Raw genomic sequence first — 16,701 nt, 5'->3', positions numbered from 1 at the left:
AAAATAAAAAAGTCAGAATCCTTAATGGTATCATGGAGCAGCTGTATTAACCTGGGCGGGGCTATCTCTAAACTTCTATTTCCACGAGAAAGGTAAAACTGCTCATTTGTTTAAGCTATTGCTTTTTAGGGTTCTTTTATAGCTCAATACAATTCATAAGTGCTTCATGGGGGTCCCAAGAGCAGGGGCTCCCAAAAGGCGGTGCTGGTTGGTTCATGAAATTTTCACCGGTCCTTGGTAGGTGAGAAAAAATGAACAGAGTAGTCAGCTTTCCAGAAAGCTAAATTTATTCAAGTTTTTAGTACTGACATTATGTCCTTCCAAATTGATATTATAATGGCCTCTCTTTTTATAAGATGCCGGTACTAATTTATGATGCTGGTTGTGTCTAAAATCCTTACTTAAAAATTAAATCCTGACCACTGTATTAAAGAATCTCTAAACATTTTTGGGGGAAAACTTTACCAGTCACACCACACAAGTACTCAGTAGTAACTAAATTCCCCCTCAAACATGGATATTTATATGTGCTTGGGAAAAACTCATTGCTTTCCTTCACTTTAACACTTACACCACTTCTGTAACCAGATATGTGGATCTTCCACACCAAGCAATTCTGACACTAACTGCCTGGAGGTAGAGCAGAACCCAGAGGGTAAGGGCACAGTCCCCCAAGACTGCCCCCTGCTTCAGATGCCAATTGCAAGTAGTGGGTCCCCAGGTTATCCATGATTTCTGTCCGACTTGGCTACAAATTAGAGGCTCCCAAGGCCCCTTCCCTGGGTTTGAAAATTTGTTCCCAGAACCCAGGAAAAATTTACTCACTATTGCTGATTTATTACAAATGAGGTTTTAAAGGATATAAATGAACAGCCAGGTTGAGAGATACATGGGGCAAGGTCTGGAAGGGTCCCAGGTGCAGGAGCTTCTGTTTCTCTTGGAGTTGGGGATGCACCACCCTCCTGGCAGGTGGATGTATTTACCAACCTGGAAGCTCTCCAAACCCTGTTCTTTTGGGATTTTTATGGAGGCTTCATCATATAGGCCTGATTGATTATTACCTCCATTTCCAGTCCCTCACCTGTCTCCAAAGAATGGGGAGTGGGGCTGAAAGTTCCAAGCTTCTAATCATGGCTTGGTCTTCCTGGTGACCAGCCCCATCCAGAGGCCCCCAAGAGTCACCTCATTAGAAAAAAGGAAAAAAAAAATGCTCCACTACCCAGGAAATTGGGAGCTATGCCAGACACTCTTATCACCCAGGAAATAGCAAGGCTCTTAGCAGCTCTGTAAGAAACTATAGCAGAGGTTTATATATATATATATTTATATATTTATCATTTCATAGTATCCTTCTCTTCTTTATTGGAGAAAAATCCTGCCACTTTTAGTGAGACACAGGAAGGGGAGGTTGCAGACAGCCTGTACCAGGCATTCATAGGACCCACATGTGTAAGAATCACTGCCTTGGGCAGGGGGGGTTAAGTATTAACGAAAGAGCACCAGGGTACCAGCTCAGAGGGTGTCTGGAAGGTATAGATACCAAGTTTTCTGAAGAGTCCTTGAAAACAAAAGAAACACTTAGCTGGAGCTGGAGAAGACTCAGGGGGTGCAGAACAGCTGTTTTCAAACATCTGAAGTCAACAAAGGGAAGAAAGATCAGACTAGATCAGAGGCCCAGGGGTAGAGCTCAGACCAAGCAGTGAAAGCTATAGAGGTGTGCACACAAGGACTTGTCCCAGCAGGAGACGGCGGCCTTGGAGAGGCTGAGGCCAGCAACCCCCCAGCAGTGATTGTGTGACTGGAGGATTCCCAGGATCAGGGACCTGGTCTGTTCTGTTCACTGCCCCAGCCCCACCACCTAGAATGCTGACCAGCACTTAGTAGGTGCACAACCTATATTTGTTAAGTAAATTAATGGAGGGGAGGATACTCTGCGTTTGATGGGAGGTTTGCCAACTTGACCTTAAGCTCAGGGTAGCCTGAATTTGTGTGCCTCTTCCTTTTTCAGTGTGATCAGCCTTCTAAGTCCACGTGTGCCTTGCTGTCTCAGAAATACACTGGAAATTCCCAGCCTGAAGAGGACAACAGAAACAGTAGGGGATCAGCAATCCTGACCTGGCAGAAGCTCAGCCTCCCAGATGGCACGCATTTTGAATAAAAAATATAACAAAGTATCCCTGAGGCGCCACTGGTTTCTCCTTTTAATGCACTCTAGCCAGGAGTCAGGCCAGTGCCCTAAAAAAAGTTTCTAAAATCTGTGTCAAAAGTTTGTAAGTGAGCATGTTCTTCCAACCCTCTGTTCCATACTTACAGTAGGAAAAATTCCGATGTCCATTTTAACCCCCACACCCCAACAGCTATCACATTAAGTAAATCAAGATTCACAACAGCTTCCAGCATGCTAAAGATAAAACATCAAGGAGGAACTCGAGGTCAAAGTCATGAAATGCAGACAGACATTCTATGAGGTATTTATTTTGCAACAATTAGGTTCGGTTGCCCAGTGTCAAGTCACCACAGACAAATGTTCAGGCTCCCAATGAATCCAAACCAAAGTTCACACAGTTTCGCCAGTTTAGGATGGCAAGCATTTGGAGAGAAGAGTATCACCTCAGAGGAACATCTGTATACAATTCAGAAGAAAGTCATCAGATGTTAGGATGGATCCATTCCACGTATTAAGGGCATCACAGGACAACAAGAGGCAAATGGCAGGCACACCTACCACGTTCCCTTGTATTTTGTTCCAAATCGGTGTACAGTTCCAACAATAACTGACAGGTGAGAAAGAAGAGCTGAAAGACACATGGACTGAACAACATTTAATTATTTTTTGTTAAATTAGGTGATTAGACTTCAGGGCGGCACCTTTAGCTGCCAGAGGGTGGTGCCATTCCATCAGTTTTCCTGCTGGCTTGGTCATTCTGCTTTCCTGCAGTAGATGCCATGTCCAAAAGAACCACTCCAAAATACAGAAAAGAGAACTGAAAAACAAAAAGAGTAACTTTTAAGAAAAAGACTCGCCCCCCCCCCATTCAGAAAGGATCTAAACTGCAGGACAGGGAATTTGTTTATGTTTAGAGGTATAGCTTCAATACCAGACAGCCTTGAGCCCTGATTTACCAACTCCAGGAAGACTTATTGCAGGGGAGATGACATTTTAAAAAGTTTTCCTCTATTTCTTTGGAAACCTAGTGATTTTTCTCTGCCAGATCCCAAAGTTATCTTCACCCATCCTTCTTTCTCTCTCTTTTTTGTGACAGCTATGTTAGGTGCTAGAGGAGAAATAAAGTAAATATGGAGGGACATAAAAAGATTTGAGAACTGGAGAGCTGTTTGTGGTTGTTGAAACACGAGGTTATGCAGGGGACAATGGCAGGATATGAGGTAGGACAAACATATTAGGGATCAATCCTGGCAATCCAGGGAGTTTAGATTTTGTCTTTTAGACAACTGGAGGCCAAAAAAAGAGAAAAAGAAAGAAGGAAAAGAAAGTTCTTAAGTAGAGGAGTGACACAGTTTTATAATTTTTTGAAAACTGCTTTGGCTACACATAGGATGGACTGGAAGAAGGAAAAGAAAAGAGAGAGAAACCTATCAAGTTATTATCACAGTCTGAATGTGAGATGATTGGATCCTGAACACCAGGAACATCAGGCATCTGTACTAATAGGACAGATCTGAGAAATATTTCAGGGCTAGAATAGACAAGTCGTACTGCTAGATAAGATATGGAAAGTAAGAAGGAGGATTCTACATTGATGATGAGGTTTCTAGGGTGACCGGGTAGACTTCTTAATTAATCCAACAAATAGTGATTAAGGACTCATCCAACAGATGTGCTGGGCACTGGGTTCAGATGAATAAGGCACCCATGGTCCCAACTTTCAAGAAATTACACAGTCTGGCACTGGAAACTCCAGGGTAAACAAATACATAACATATTACTTATGTAATTATAAATGTGAGGTACTCTGAGACAGTATAATACAGAATCTAACCTAGTGTGAAGTCAGAGGCAGTGTGGATGGTAGTGCCATTCACGGAAACAGGAAAATATAAGGAGGACCTGGTTGTGGGGGAGATGAGTTTAGTTTTGGACATAATGAATTTGAATCATCTGTTGGTACACCTAGTTGGGGATTTGCAATAGATGGGGAATTTGGAAAAAGGTGCTAGAGATATAGTTAAATCCAGGGCGGGGATTAAGAAATTTCAGAGAGGCCATTTCCTAATAAATGGCCTCCAACCTAAGAGAATGTGCCAAGCTTCCTACTACCACAGGGGGCAGGATCACAAATAGGAAGGTGGGGCTAAGGCAGGGGTATCTACCTCAATGTCCCAGCTCTAGAAAAGGGAAATGTTGCCAACAATATATCTGTGAAAAGTGGTTGGAGAAGCATGAATGCTGTGATTTGCTGGACTGGAAGAACTTGAAGTCCTGCTTGGCCTTATGGTAAACATTAGCTCGGGCTTCTGAAATGCTAAATAAAGGTAGGGACAAATGAGCCCACAGGGCAGGCACTAAAGATTTTATTTTCATAAACATGCTCTTTTTCTCTCATCTCTCTGTCTGTTCCAAATTAATGTCAAGACTAGAGGAGGGATTCAAGACAGAAAATTTCCCTTGCCCTGCTGCCAAGTTTCAGTAGGTAGCTTGTAATTCCCAGGGGAATTCCTGGGGCTTAGGCCACAGGGTGGCAAGTAAGATAATTGCCCTTTATGCCAGACTTGGTCCATAACGCCACCATCAGCCAGAGCTCCCTCACCTCTTCCCCACCTGCAACCCGATTCCTGGCCACTTCGGGCTCCCCACCTCAGGTGGCCCCACCGTGACCCAGGCCTGCCCTGCACCTCCTTTGTGGTGGCAACCCTGCACCCAAGCCTGATTGGGGGTGTTCCAATCCGAAGTTCCCCAAGTTAGGATTCTCTCTTTAATTTAGCAGGGCCTTCTAGTCTGATGCCTGAGATAGAAAATTGGGTGTAAAATCTGGGAGGGTAAGGACCTATCTCCATTGTTCACCCCAGTCACCCAGCCAATGGTAGCCAAGGGTAGGCCCTCAATGAATGAACAAGTAAAAACTGCTCAGGTCACCTGGCAAATGAACCGAGCATGTGTGCATGTGACGTATCTATCAACTGTCACTTGTTCAAAATCAAGCTTTCCCCAAAGCCTGCTGGATGCTGCAGGTATAATGGTCACTAAATCTCTACTCTCTAGGAATTCTCAGTCCATGTCACAGTGAATAAGAGATTTGCCCTAATAGAGGAACATACAGAGCTGTAGGAGAGCATAGAGGAGTAAGTAATCTAAACTTCCCCAAACACAGGCTATCTGAAGTGGGTCCTGAAGAATAAAGAGTGGGCTTCCAAGTAGACAAGCTAGGAAAGGGAATTCCAGACCTTAAAAACCTTAAAAAAAAAAAAGCCTTAAAAGGTTTTAAAGCAGTGTTTCCAGTAATTAATGGAAGTGCTGTTACTGTTATTATTGGACTGTTGCGAGTGCCCGGATAAAACAATTAAGTACTAATGTGATGGTCCAATTCTATCACTGCTGGTGTTGTTGAAAAGTGGGATCCTCAGCAGGTGGGAAAGGAGATACAGATATAAGATAAAAGCAATTTAGAAAAAACTCTGTGGTGCTAAATAAGAATTGAAAGTATGAGTATGAACTCACAATGTATCTCCTTTAAAAAATTAATCAAGATGGGGCGCCTGGGTGGCTCAGTCGGCTGAGCATCTGCTGAGCGTCTGCCTTCGGCTTAGGTCATGGTCCCAGGGTCCTGGGATCGAGCCCCGCATCTGGTTCCCTGCTCCACGGGGAGCCTGCTTCTCCCTCTCTCCCTCTGCTGCTTCCCCACTCGTGCACTCTCTTGCTCTCTCTCTCTCAAATCAATAAATAAAATCTTAAAAAAAAAAACAACAATCAAGCACACAACACATTTCCTGACTCTGAACAGTGAAAAGGCCTGTAAACAACAACCAAGTCAATGGCAATAAGCACCACTAGCACCCAGATTGTGACCTGGTATTACTATCTCCCCACTGAACAGAACCAAGACTCCGAGAAATGATTCAGTCTGGGTCTGAGACAGGAAATGTTCAAAATGAGCCTGGAAAAGCCTGGAAAATTTTGTTGTAACAGATAACAAGACAGTTATCAGAGACTCTTAGGGCCATGCCAACAGCACTCGAGCCAATCTGAAGAGGTTCCCATTAGCCAAAGGGACAACTTGAGTATTGGTAAGCATAATACTTGGGATGGACTGAAACTAACTGGCCATTACTGTCGAGTGCTAGTGAACCAACTACTATTTTGAAAATAGGTGAAACAAAAAAAAGGAAAAGAATCATTTATCCTGCCTTTCTACAGAAACTATGTCACTGGAGAGCCAAATAGTAGATAAAGGGAAGTTTTTATGAAAGAAGTATTCTAATTAATAAACAAAGAAGCAAAGATAGAACTGAAATATCGCCATTTTGAAAACCCTAATGATTTAACAGATGTAGGCATTGCTTAATTACTTTTAATATCAAAAAGTAAGAGGTAATTACACAGCATGAGTTTATGGCTGAAAGCATTTAACACCACATATCAAGTAGTCTTGCCAAAACCAACCAACCAACCAATGCTGAATCTGATCAACCCTTTAGATACAACCACCAGTTTACAGAAAACAAAGGCAGAGCAACATGATCAACAACACCATAGAAATACAATCGGCAAAATCCAGACAGCGAGAAGCTATAGGATAAACAATTCTTAAGCAAATACATGGTAAAGGGAAGGGGGGGGAATGGAGTGGGAATCTATCATTTAAAACACATTTAAGAGACACAGCAACAGGCACATGAAAAAGTGCTCAACATCGCTCGGCATCAGGGAAATCCAAATCAAAACCTCAATGAGATACCACCTCACACCCGTCAGAATGGCTAAAATTAACAAGTCAGGGAACGACAGATGTTGGCGGGGATGTGGAGAAAGGGGAACCCTCCTACACTGTTGGTGGGAATGCAAGCTGGTGCAACCCCTCTGGAAAACAGTATGGAGGTTCCTCAAACAGTTGAAATTAGAGCTACCGTTCGATCCAGCGATTGCACTACTGGCTATTTACCACAAAGATACAAATGTAGGGACCCGAAGGGGTACGTGTACCCCAATGTTTATAGCAGCAATGTCCACCATAGCCAAACTGTGGAAAGAGCCAAGATGCCCATCGACAGATGAATGGATAAAGAAGATGTGGTATATATACACAATGGAATATTATGCAGCCATCAAAAGGAATGAGATCTTGCCATTTGCAACGACGTGGATGGAACTGGAGGGTGTTATGCTGAGTGAAATAAGTCAATCAGAGAAAGACATGTATCACATGACCTCACTGATATGAGGAATTCTTAATCTCAGGAAAGAAACTGAGTGTTACTGGAGTGGTTGGGGGTGGGAGGGATGGGGTGGCTGGGTGATAGACATTGGGGAGGGTATGTGCTACGGTGAGCGCTGTGAATTGTGCAAGACTGCTGAATCACAGTTCTGTACTTCTGAAACAAATAACGCAACATATTTTAAGAAAAAAGAAAAAGAAGAAGATAACAGGAGAGGAAGAAAAGGGGAGTATGTCAGAGGGGGAGACGAACCATGAGAGATGATGGACTCTGAAAAACAAACTGAGGGTTCTAGAGGGGAGGGGGTTAGGGGGATGGGTTAGCCTGGTGATGGGTATTGAGGAGGGCACGTTCTGCATGGAGCACTGGGTGTTATGAACAAACAATGAATCATGGAACACTGCACCAAAAACTAATGATGTAATATATGGTGATTAACATAACAATAAAAAAATTAAAAAAAAAAAAGAGACACAGCAACAAACTGCAAGATGAAATTCAAACACTGAAGTATATACGATGCCTCAGAGAGATGGTGGAGACATTCCAGACCACAGCGATAAAGTGGATACCACAATAAAGTGAATCAAATGAACTTCTTGGTTTGCCAGGGCATATAAAAGTTATGTTCACACTATACTGTAGTCTACTAAGTGTGCAATAGCATTATGTCTAAAAAATGTACATACTTTTTAAAAAAATATTTTATTTATTTGTCAGAGAGAGAGTGCGAGAGAGCATGAACGGGGGGGAGGGACAGAGGGAGAAGCAGGCTCCCCACTGAGCAGGGAGCCTGATGTGGGGACTCGATCCCAGGACCCTGGGATCATGACCTGAGACGAAGGCATATGCTTAACCAACTGAGCCACCCAGGCATCCCAAAATGTACATATTTTAATTAAAAAATCTTTATTGCTAAAAAATGTTAAGCATCATCTGAGCTTCCAGTGAGTCATAATCTTTTTACTGGGGGAGGTCCTGCCTTGATGTCAATGGCTGCCGACAGATCAGGGTGGTGGGTGCTGAAGGCTGGAGTGGCTGCAGCAATTTCTGATAAGACCGCAATGAGGTTTGCCACATGGATTGATTATTTTCACATACAATTGCTCTGTAGGATGCAATGCTATGTGATAGCATTTTACCCACAGCAGAACTTCTTTCAAAATTGGAGTCAATCCTCTCAGACGCTGCTGCTGCTTTATCACTAAGTTTCTGTCATATTGCAAATCCTTTGTTGTCTTTCAACCACCTTCATGGCATCTTCACCAGGAGTAGATTTCATCTCAAGAAACCACCTTCTTTGTTCATCCGTAAGAAGCAACTCCACACCCGCTCAAGTTTTATCCTGAGAGGGCGGCCACGCGGTACCCCCTGCAGGCTCCACTTCTAGATCTTTTGCTTCTTCCACCCCATCTGCGGTCACTTCCTCCCTTGAAGTCTAGAACCCCTTCTAAGTCGCCCATGAGGGTTTCTTCTTTCAAACTCTTGTTAATGTTACTATCCTGACCTCTTGTCATGAATCACGAATGCTCTTCTAGAATGGCGAATCCTTTCCAAAAGGTTTTCAATTTACTTTGCCCAGAGTCACCAGAAGAATCACTATTTTTGGCGCTTACAGCCTTAGGAAATGTGTTTAATAGTCAGATTTGAAAGTTGAAATGACTCCTTGATCCCTGGGCTATAGAACGGATGCTGTGTTAGCAGGCATGGAAACATTTATCTCGTACATTTCCATCAGAGCTCTTGGGTGACCAGATGTATTGTCAATGAGCAACAATATTTTGAAAGAAATCTTTTTTTCTGAGCAGGTCTCAACAGAGGTCTTAAAATATTCAGTAAATTATGTTGTAAACAGATGTACCATCATCCAGGCTTTCTTGCTCAATTTACAGAGCACAGAAAGTAGAGATTCAGCATAATTCTTGAGGGTCCTGGGGTTTTATGAGTGGTAAATGAGCACTGGATTCAACTTAAAGTCACGAGCTGCATTAGCCCCTCACAAGAGAGTCAGCCTGTCCTTTGAGGCTTTGAAGCCCAGGCACTGACTTCTCCTCTCTAGCTATGGAAGTCCTAGATGGCATCTTCCAATAGAAGGCTGTTCCATCTACACTGAAAATCTGTTTAGTGTAGCCACCGTCATGAGTGATCTGAGCCAGAGCTTCCGGATCACCTGCTGCAACGTCTACACCCGGTGGCTGCTTTACCTTGGTACTTCCACGTTATGGAGGCAGCTTCTTTCCCTAAACCTCACGAACCCACCTCTGCTGCTTCCAACTTTCCTTCTGCAGCCTCCTCACCTCTCTCAGCCTTCACAGAGTAGAGGAGAGCTAGGACCTTGCTCTGGGTCAGGCTTTGGTTTAAGAGGATGTGGTGGCTGGTTTGCTCTTCTATCCAGACCACTCACACTTACTCCACCTCAGCAGTAAGGCTGTCTGACCTTCTTATCATTCGTGTGTTCACTGGAGTAGCTCTTTCAATTTCCTTCAAGAACTCTTCCTCTGCTTTCACAACTTGGTTGTTTGGTGCAAGAGGCCCAGCTTTCAGTCCGTCTTGGCTTTTGACATGCCTTCCTCACTAAGCTTAGTCATTTCTAGCTTTTGGTTTAAAGTGACAGATGCATGACTCTTTTTATTTGAACACTCAAAGGTCATTGTTGGGCTATTAATTGGCCTAATTTCAATATTATGATGTTTTTAATAGGGAAGCCCAAGGAGAGGGAGAGAGATAGGGGAATGGTCAGTCAGTGGAGCAATAAGAACACATAAAACATTTATTGATTAAATTTACCATCTCATATGGGTGCAAATCATAGTGCCCCAAAATAATTACAGTAGTAACAACAAAGATCAGTGAGCACAGATGACCATAACCAACATAATAACAATGAAAAAGTTTAAAATATTGCAAGGATTACCAAAATGTGACACAGAGACACAAAGTGAGCAAGTGCTTTTGAGAAAATGGTGCTGAAAGACTTGGCTCAACACAGGGCTACCACAGACCTTCAATTTGTAAAAAACACAGTATCTGTGAAGCACAATAAGCAAAGCTCAATAAAACGAGGTATGCCTGTATTAAGGAGATATATTTTTTTTTTTAGATGTGACTATGGTACTACGGTTATGTTTTTAAAAGTGTCTTTTATAGATCCAGAATTTAAATATTTATGGATCAAATAACAGGATGTCTTAGATGTGCTTCAAAATAATATGGGGGAATAGATGGGGGTATGGATGAAATAAAGTTGGCCATGAGTTGATAACTGTGCAAAGTAAGCAATGGGTACATGGAGATTCTTTATACTATTCACTCTACTTTTGCCTATGTGTAAAAACTTTGCACTAAATAAGTTTAAGCAAGAATAAAAAGTTACTGTGTTGGGTGCCTGGGTGGCTTAGTCCGTTAAGCATCTGCCTTTGGCTCAGGTCATGAGGCCAGGGTCCTGGGATGGAGTCCCGCATCGGGCTCTGTGCTCGGCGGGGAGTCTGCTTCTCCCTCTGCCCCTCCTGCTCCCCCTGCTTGTGCTTTCTCTCTCCCAAATAAATAAATAAAATCTTTAAAAAAAAAAAAGTTACTGAGCTGACCCACTCTCCAACCCAGGTTCTCCCAACTGACTTCAAAGACAGAGAACCAAGAAGAAAACTGATGGAGAAACAGCACAGAAACTGAAACTGGATGCTCTGGGCAGGGACATCTCAGACATGGTGTGGACAAGAAGGGGCTGGTGGAAAACAGCATTAGCCACGGTGGAAAGCCATAGTCTGGATGCTTTGTTAAAGAGGATTACAGCATTGAGTTAAAACTGATTTCAGAATAAAAGAATTGATGTGTACAAACGTAGTAAAAAGGGTTTGTAGCTTTAGCTTATAAAGTGAACACTCTTAACATGAGTGAGTGAAAGGATAATTGCACATAAACCCTGTGTATCAAATCAGGAGGGTTTTTTAATTACAAAGGAATCTCCTAAAGCCCTTCGCTCATCTCTTATTAAAGCCCTATCACACTGCAATATAATTACCTGCTGGCCACCCTCCTCCAGACAGACCCACTTGTCACCGCCCCTGGGAAGGCAGCTCCAATATGAGTGCCGTCTTTCAGATGCTCCATCCCACAAGCCGAAGTAAGACTCCCAAGGTACAGTTTCCAGGCTTCCCCAGGGTCTTGGCTCAGAGAATAAATGGCACTGGCCCTCAGGTGGTAAGTTAATTTTAAAAAAGGAAGGAAAGGAGGGAAGAAGCAAGCCAGATATTCTCTATAATATCTTGATGATTTATATAGGGGTAGTCCCTGATCACAAGTCATTGAAGGCTCCTCTATGATCCTGAGTTTCCAGGGAGAGAAGGGGTGAATGTTCTCCCAGTAATCCATGGCAGGCTAAGCCCTCCAATGTGCAGATTTACATGAGGAAGGTTATCTGTGAGATTAGAAGCCATTCTTTTTCAGTGAAAGCTGGGAGTCTAGAGATTACAGTAGAAGGCACAGGCAGCTCATAAATCTGCAGAGCCTGGGGCTCTGGACAGCCCTCTCATTGGCAAAGCAATTGATGCTTCTGCCAGGGAAGCTCCAAAGAAACTCTTCATCACTATCTCATTTGGAGACTTGACACCCAAATGGACACACTGATGCCCAAGTTTATAGATCTGAGCAAAGCCCAAAGGTGTCAAATCTATATAAATCAGGGTGGGAGGTCTGTAAAGGCCCTGAGGACCAGGCTTTTCTCAAACACCAGCTTCTGACTCTCTGAAGGTTTAGAGCACCTGGTACATTGGCCTGGAGCTTTCATAACAAAATGTAAGGAAGGAACTCGAGTCCTAACACAGGAGCAGGCTGAAAGAGCCCCTCACCAGGTTGATGTCAGGTATTCTCGGCCCAGAGAGACCCAAGCAACTGTTGCCATTGTGGGTGGGCTCTACCTCTGTCCTCCAGCTGGGCTCAGATTTTCTTGTTCTCAGGGATGTGAGCCCACATCACATCACTGTGTCCCAAATGAACAACCTATGACTTTTACCTTCCCAAATGCCATGGAAAGCTGACTACTCTCTTCAGAAAAACAGGTAATTGATTGTTTCTGCTCAACCTTCAGGGCCCAGCTCAAACAAGACCCCTTCTATGAAGCCTTCCCTCAAGCCAAATGAGTCACTGCTTCTGTGCTCCCACCATGCTCATCAATTCACAATTTGGGTAGAGCACGTCTCTAAAAACACAGTCTGTTTATTCTGTTGAGCTGTTTTATCCATGGACCAAGGCTCCCTGAGGCAGACTGTATTTGATTTTCTAGGTCCCTGATGCCTGGCCCATGGAGGCCACAGAACAGCCTTAAGTAAACACTGAGCGAGAGAGTAAATGAGGGTTCTGTGAGCCAAGACACCTCTGATAAAAGCCCACATGCCCCTCTTGCCTGAATCTTACAAAGGGTCACCTCCAATTACGCAACATAAACTGAGCACTCACTCTGTCTGGGCCAAGCAGGCATTAGGCCAAGCACTGGGGAGTTCAAGTCCAATCAGACTTAATCCCTTTCCCATGGACCTCAATCTCAGGAGAGACCCACCTTGCCCCAGGGCCTTCTCTACTAACAGTCAATGAAATCCATCTGCAAGAGGAGCTTTACAAGTGTGTAGACAATCAAACCATAAGGGAAACAAGCTACCACAAGCTCATTCTAAGGCAGTGGGTTGTAAAAACAACCCACTGAGGTAATGGAAGAAAAATTTTAGAACTTCTATTAATATTTATTTTTCATCAAAAAATAAAAAAATTAAGCTTTAATAGTTACTATATGGACTGACAACAGGATATGTAAACACTTCAAATATACATATATTACTAGGTTGTGTGCTTATGGCAGACAGACTGCAAAATGGCCTCCACACAATGCATATGTCTATCAAATCATCACAACGTATACTTTAAGTATCTTACAATTTTCTTTGTTAAGGAAACCTTAATCAAGCTGAAAAATAAAATAAAATAAAAATGCCCTCCAATGATCCCTGACTCCACGTATTCATGCCTTTGGGTAATGCCCTCCCCCTGAGTGTGGGTAAGACTTACAACTTGCGTCTAGTCAAAAGAATACGGGAGAGCTGATAGGTATCATTTCCACGGTTACTTTACATTACTTATTCTTCTTTCATAGTTACGTTGGCTGAGGCTCAGAGACAGTAAGTTCCTTGCCCCAGGTACACTGCTAGGATGTGTCGGCACCAGGATTTCATTTTGGCTCCACTTGACTCTAAAGGCCCTGGTCTTTGCACCACACCCTGTTGCTCTGGGAGAGAAGGTCACCCTGTGATTACAAAACAGACTGAAGGTTCTCAGCCCACAGGGAGATCATGTGCAGAGATCATGGCTTCATTCATCCACTCCACCAACATTTACTGAGCACCCCCTATACACCAGGTCTTGTGGTGAGCAATGAAGATGCAAGTAATGCCCATTTCCTGTTTTCACGTTGCTGAGTTGAACTGGAGAGGAATACCAGTCCATGGAGGACAAATGAATCAATGAATGAACAAATGAATATGCAGATGGACACACAAACAGTGAAGAATTAGTGTTTCCAGCACCATTAACAGTGATATATATTACAAGGTATAATGGGATCACGAGGTAAGTGATGACTGTTGGAAGAAAGGGACCATTTCAGACATCTGGAACAGCAAGTGCAAAGGCATACGTGTTCTAGCAATGGCAAGAAGTTCAGCATGGTGGCAGCCTTGGTACACTGACGATCTGGAACAGGGAGGCAAGGAATGAGCCATGGAGGAATTGGCTCTTCTTCCTGTACACTAACCTACTGAGCTAACCACTGAAGTAGAATCATCTGAGAGGCCAGAGAGCAAACCAGGCATGAGAATTTGTAGGCTTTGGAGAACCCTATGAGTAATTCAAGAGAAGTCACACTCAGGGTCTGAGGCCAGGTTGAGAAGTCACAGGGAAACTAGAAAAACCACCAGGGCTGTAACCAAATAGAACAAACCCATACTGTGCTCCCAGGAAGGAGAGAGCAGAGGAAAGGGGATGTGGAGCCAAAAGGCAGGAAGGAGCTCCTCTAATGAAGAAGCTAAGAGCTCACATCTCCCAAATCTATCAAGCCAGGACCATGTAGAGTTCACAATTGAGGCCTTGGGCTGGAGGGCCACATGGATACAGACATGCGTGTGCACAAATGCTATAGTGAATCATACAGAAAGACAAAAGGGTCTGGCCCTCTCGATTCTTAATGCTAACAGTTTCAGAAGTGATGCACTTGCCCATTTTTTACTGTACCAAACCACAAAAAAAGTCATAAAAATATAATCTCTTACTTTCCTCTTTAGCTACTTGGCTGTTGCAACTGTTTGGTTTGGAGCAACTGTAGTTGTTGGGAGGTGGTCCATCTCTGGCGCATCAAAAAAGTATGCCTGCAGGAAGAGGAAACCCATGAGGGGAGTTAAAACACAATGGTCTGTTCGAGTGTTCTAGACTCCAAGTTAATAGGATTTCTGGGCTCTCATGGCCCCTACGTTTCCCTCTGCCACGACTGTCATCCCACTGAACTACAACCGACTCTGTTTCTGTCCATCTCACTTACTCTACTATGAGTAACTTTTTAAAGTGTAGCCACCATTTACTGGCCACTTCCTCCATAGGACTTAATCTGCATAAGAACCCCATAAGGCTGCTGTTATTATTCTCATTTGATAAATAAGAAACGGAGGCTCAGAGAGGCTGTCATTCAATCTGGTGCACATGGCTAGCGAGTGGGAGAGATGGGTCTTTCTGACTCCAAGGGTCAGTCTCTTCATTGCCACATCACCCAGTCTCTCCTCCAGGGCAAAGACTGTGTCCTTCCTGTTCCTGTGCCACCAGCGTCTCACTCAGGGTCTGGCCCACGATGTAAACAACCCATACTTAAGGAACTGAGCTACAACAGATTGTTGCTAAACCAGGTGGCTCTTGGTAAGAACCTTTAACAAGAAAGTGCCAGGCAGGCCTGACCTCATAATTCTCCAGCTTGGAAAACAAAGGTCTGATAAGTGATTCCAGTTACCATCTACAATTTCATGGTCAAAAATCAGGAGGAGGTAGGGGCACCTGGGTGGCTCAGTCGATTAAGCGTCTGCCTTCGGCTCAGGTCATGATCCCAAGGTCCTGGGATTGAGCCCCACATTGGGCTTCCTGCTCAGCGGGAGCCTGCTTCTCCCTCTCCTCCCCGCTTGTGCTCTCTCTCACTGTTTCTGTCACTATCTGTCTCTCTGTCAAATAAACAAATAAAGTCTTAAAAAGAAAAAAAAAATCAGGAAGAGGTAGAAGAGGGAGAAAAAACAAGGAGGATCTTCCAACCTATCTAAAAGTCTGAGAATCCGACTTTAGCCCAGGAAAATACCTGGGTTGTTCAAAGTAAGGGGAGTCCCTCCCTTAATAAGTCAGGGGTCACTGCACACTTGTGACTCCCCCTTGGGAGTCATGGCATAAGGAAGGTAAAAGGACAAAAAGCCAAATCAAGAACCATTTCACCAGCTCTACTCTCTATCAGCCAGAAGGGGGCACCAAGACAACACACTGGAGCTTTCCCCAACACTCCCATTCTGTGTGAACTCTTCAACAATCCATTTCCAAGTTTCTAGCTGCGGAGCCCCCCTAGCTTGTCACATTCCCAGAGCAATCCTATTAGTTCTAAAGCCTTCTTCCCAGGGCCCATTCCGGCACCTGCTTTCTGAGGTGGGGAAAGAATGGTCCCTAACTTAAGGGGGTAGGGGACAGGGGCCGTGCTACCAGTGTTGGGCCCCTCCAGCTATCTTGATGCTGTGTGCACAGAGCCACAAAGCGCCCCCCATGGTGCAGGAACCGTGCCTTTCTGCCAGGCGCCTGGAGGAGGCCCCCATCAGACGGAATGAGCCAAGAGGCCAGGGTCTAAACTTGGCTTTGCTAGTAACTCACACTGTAACTTTGGACGAGTCACTCCACCCTTCTGAGCCTCAGTTTTCTAATGTGTAAAACAAAGGGATTAGAAAAAATTGCCTCTAAGGGTAACTATAATTCTATTACTCGTTAGTTCATTAATGCCACAAATACTTAGTAACAACCACAGTTACCATTTGGCGAGTGCCTACTGTGCACCAGGCACATACTAGATCATTAATAATAGGCAATGTTATCCCCATTTTAAAGATAAGCAAGTGGAGGCTCAAAGAGATGGAGATTTTCCCAAGGCTACACAACCTTGTGTCTGAGCTAGGGTTTCAATCCAGCTGTGTCCGGCTCCAAAGTCTATGTTCTTCTCTTCTGTGGGGTGGCCTGCAATTTGGCACCTAGCCTACGCCC

The 16,701-nt window shown here is 43.9% G+C and overlaps 1 protein-coding gene across 7 annotated transcripts in view; it reads right to left on the bottom strand.

Annotated features, from left to right (window-relative positions):
- The window catches only part of YIPF1 (Yip1 domain family member 1), a 40,622-nt gene that overhangs the window by 3,760 nt on the left and 20,161 nt on the right, over positions 1 to 16,701 (bottom strand). For 5 of the 7 annotated variants that reach the window (XM_028106753.1, XM_088022420.1, XM_088022419.1 and 2 more), the window contains 2 exons: positions 14,703 to 14,798; positions 2,456 to 2,984 (listed from right to left, as the gene is read on the bottom strand). In XM_028106753.1, coding sequence (XP_027962554.1) covers positions 14,715 to 14,798 — 84 coding nt within the window. In that variant the 3' untranslated portion in view covers positions 2,456 to 2,984; positions 14,703 to 14,714. Of the gene's footprint in view, positions 1 to 2,455; positions 2,985 to 14,702; positions 14,799 to 16,701 lie in introns of those variants that run through there. The other 2 variants (XR_003609894.2, XM_088022418.1) reach the window with 2 other exon arrangements.

This window comes from Eumetopias jubatus, unplaced genomic scaffold (assembly GCF_037043125.1).
Source record: "Eumetopias jubatus isolate StellerSeaLion01/CBP00866 unplaced genomic scaffold, mEumJub1_p1.0 scaffold_4, whole genome shotgun sequence".
NCBI lineage: Eukaryota > Metazoa > Chordata > Mammalia > Carnivora > Otariidae > Eumetopias > Eumetopias jubatus.
This window is presented reverse-complemented; position numbering and strand designations above follow the sequence as displayed.